The following is a 3,654-nucleotide window of genomic DNA, read 5'->3' as shown; positions in this document are numbered from 1 at the left end:
GTAAATCAGGAAAAAGAAAAAAATTTGTAATTTTTGCTAAAGGTTCATAAATCCCACCAGTGGGTTTAATTTTCTAACCTACCGGTAGGGGGAAATTTTTTGTAAACACTCTTAAGATTATCTAACCTGCTCTTGATATCAAAAAAATTAGGGTGAAAGAGATGATAAAATGGCTTGATTTTATTAATGAACAATATGTAGAGTATTATACAAAACCTACGAACAAAAGGTAGTAAACAATCTTCCTAACAGATATAATACCATAATTATATATCCTATAAATATATTCACTAAATTATATCTTAACATAAATAAACCTAAATATATTATTCTCTTAATAATATCTACAAAAAATATATCATACATATATTTTCCTATTTTCCCAAGTCCCAGTTTCAGATGAAAAACACATCAGCGACTCCTCCAAGAGGTAATTGACTACTATAAACTTTTCTAAAACCCTAATATCTTCACTAACTTCTGTAATAAGCCCAACATGATTATAATTATATAATTCTTTAGGTGGTTTCGGAATCGGAACCCACTCATGGGTGATTGGGTTAAAGACAAAAAAGTCCTTACTACGACAATTCCTCCTTTCGAGGGAAAGAAAGAGAAATCCACTACTCGAACTTATCAAAGTGGTAGGAAGCTTATGCCCTTTAACAACAAACTTCATGAAATCATAACCAAATTTCTCAATATAAACAGAAGTAATACTCACTGTAGGAGGAGCTTGCAATTCAAGATTACTCAAAATCTGAATCATCAAACACTAAATTGACCGACATGTGTTGCTCCACGATAATCCAATATGGTGATGCCTTTGCAATATTGTTAGAATATATGGCAATATATTTGGTTTGACTTTGTATATAACTAATTTAGTAAATGTATATCTTCTAGCCTAATTTCTAGCCTAGTTAACAGCTCAGTTTATCTCTTGTATATTGGGTATTTATACCACAAAGATAATGAAAGGAAGCAAACGATCATATTACTTTCATGGTATCAGATTAGGGTTTCAATCCTATCCCTCTCTATCCTATTCTTTCTAGTCTTCCGCTGCATATTCACCATGGCTGACACACCAAAGTATCATCCTGCCTTTACGATCACCAATGTAAAGTCGCTTATACCGATTACCTTGGATACCAATCATGGATTGTATCACTCGTGGGCTGCGCTTTTTAAAGTGCTACATCGAGTTCACGATCTCACTTTTCACATCATTCCTCCTACGGAACCCTCTGAACTGGTGGCTTATGAAACCTCCAAGAAGGCAGACCTTGCTTATTGGAGGCGTTTGGATGCCGCGGTCCTTAATTGGATTTATGGCTCCATTTCCCCTGATCTTCTCACTGCCATCCTACTTAAGGATGACACCGCTCATGGTGCTTGGACTCGCCTCGAGTCTATGTTTCAGGACAATAAAGCAGCACGGGCTTCTCATCTCGAACAAGAACTTGCTGACCTTGATTTCGAGAATTTCTCTGACATTGACGGCTACTGCAATCACATCAAATCCCTTGCCGATTGTCTTGCGGATGTTGATGCTCTGATTCCAGAAACACGTCTCATTCTCAAACTGACAGCAGGTCTTCCTGAGGCTTATGCCGGAACGGTGGATTTCATCCAAAAATCAAGAACCTCTTCCATCTTTCGAGAGTTGTCGTTCCCGTCTCAAGCTAGCCGAGCGCACCATCAAGAACCGCCTGGCCAAGGAAAATGGGTCCACCAGCCGTGCGCTGACAGCCCTCGTCTCCTCCACCGGCAGTCAGCAGCACCTTGAGTCTTCTGTGAACTCCTCACGGTCGACCACCAAACCCAACAAGCCAAAGAAGTCGAATTCCAAGGCTTCTGGTAAAGGGCGCTCTTTTGGTTCAAATCAGCAGCAATCTGGCCCATCAAATGGCATGCCTTGGCAACCTCAACAAGGCCCATTTTCGTGGCCTTCCTGGAACCAGTGCCTGGGCCAGTGGCCTACTCCTCCATGCCCGTATCCCTCTCAATCTTGGGCACCCCGGGCTGCTTCTTCTTCAACAGGCTCCAAGCAACTTGGGCCCGGCATTCTTGGTCCATCTCCTCAAGCATACAGTGCACTTGATAATGGTCCGAATCCTACTCCTACTCACATTGCTGCTGCTATGCAAATGCTTGCTAATCCCAATCAGTCGGACCCCAACTATTATATGGACACTGGCGCAACATCTCATATGACGGCTGATCGAGGTATTCTCTCTCCCTATGTCAATTCGAGCATTAAAATCATAATATTGTTGTTGGTAGTGGTGATTTAATTCCAGTTATTGGTCATGGTAGTGCTACTCTACCCTTCCCGTACCCACCATTTACCCTAAACCATTTTTGCATGCTCCCAAATTAATAAAGAACTTGGTATCCGTCCGAAAATTCACAACTGATAATAAGGTTTCTATTTCCTTTGATCCTTATGGTTTTTATGTGACTGATTTACAGACGGGAGCCCGCCTAATGAGATGTGACAGTTCCGGTGACCTATATCCTCTTTTTCCAAGCAATCAAGCCAACTCAGTCACTCATTCAAATCTCTCTGTTGTCTCTTCCGACCTTTGGCATAATCGTTTAGGACATCCCGACGATACTGTTCTTAGATCTTTGAGTACTAACAAGTTTATTGAATGTAATAAGGCTTGTAATTCTTTTTGTTCCTCGTGTCCTTTAGGGAAACACGTTAAACTTCCTTTTTATGATTCTATGTCTCGCACTATTTTTCCATTTGATATAATTCATAATGATCTATGGACTTCCCCTATTGTTAGTTCTTCTGGTCATTGTTATTATCTATTGCTTCTTGATGACTACAACAAATTTTTATGGACTTATCCTATTACAAGGAAATCACAAGTTAAACATCTCTTCCAATCCTTTCATAAGATAGTTCATACTCAATTTAAACGTAACATTAAGACTTTCCAACGTGACAATGGCACCGAATATGTCAATGGTACTCTTAAAGATTTTTTTTGAAAATCATGGCATGCTATATCGTCTTTCTTGTCCTCACACTTCCCAACAAAATGGTAGAGCCGAGCGTCACATAAGATCAATCAATAATATCATTTGGACCCTCCTTGCCCCATTCCTTTTGGCGTCATGCTCTAGCCATGGCTACTTATCTCCTCAACATTCTACCAACCAAGGTACTAAATTATAAATCTCCCACTCAAGTTTTATATCACCGTGATCCGATTTATTCGGCTTTACGGGTCTTTGGTTTCCTATGCTTTCCTCTTCTTCCTTCCACTTCTATTAACAAGTTGCAAGAACGGTCCACCCCTTGTGTGTATCTTGGCCCCGCGCCAAATCATCGTGGTTCGAAGTGCTATAATTTATCAAATGGCAAAATCATCATTTGTCGGCACGTGAAAATTTATTGAGACCGAATTTCCATGCTCGAAATATCACAAGCCAACACCTGATGATTACGATTTTTTGGACTACAATCCATTAAATCATCCTCACCATTTGCGCACCACTCAACCCACTCCTCCTAATTCTCCAGCCCAGTCCGCTTCTTCTGATGGGCAGCCAACTTCTTCTCCTTCATCTGGGCCGCCTACTCACAAAAGCCCACCAACCACCCCCCTTGTCACACCTCTGCAGTTGGGCTCC

General features: G+C 40.7%; 1 protein-coding gene across 1 annotated transcript; it reads left to right on the top strand.

Moving 5' to 3' along the window:
- Nucleotides 1–1,078: 1,078 nt before the first annotated feature.
- LOC110735345 lies at nucleotides 1,079–2,986 on the top strand (the record flags this gene model as incomplete). Its single annotated transcript, XM_021915519.1, has 4 exons — nucleotides 1,079–1,624; nucleotides 1,689–2,285; nucleotides 2,479–2,651; nucleotides 2,802–2,986. Coding segments are annotated over exons 1-4 (1,501 nt in total), but the record flags the coding sequence as incomplete, so codon positions are not given.
- Between the last annotated feature and the right edge of the window lie 668 nt (nucleotides 2,987–3,654).

Source organism: Chenopodium quinoa, unplaced genomic scaffold, assembly GCF_001683475.1.
Source record: "Chenopodium quinoa cultivar QQ74 unplaced genomic scaffold, ASM168347v1, whole genome shotgun sequence".
Taxonomy (NCBI): domain Eukaryota; kingdom Viridiplantae; phylum Streptophyta; class Magnoliopsida; order Caryophyllales; family Amaranthaceae; genus Chenopodium; species Chenopodium quinoa.
Note: the sequence above shows the minus strand (reverse complement) of the source record. Positions and strands in the feature narration are given on the sequence as shown.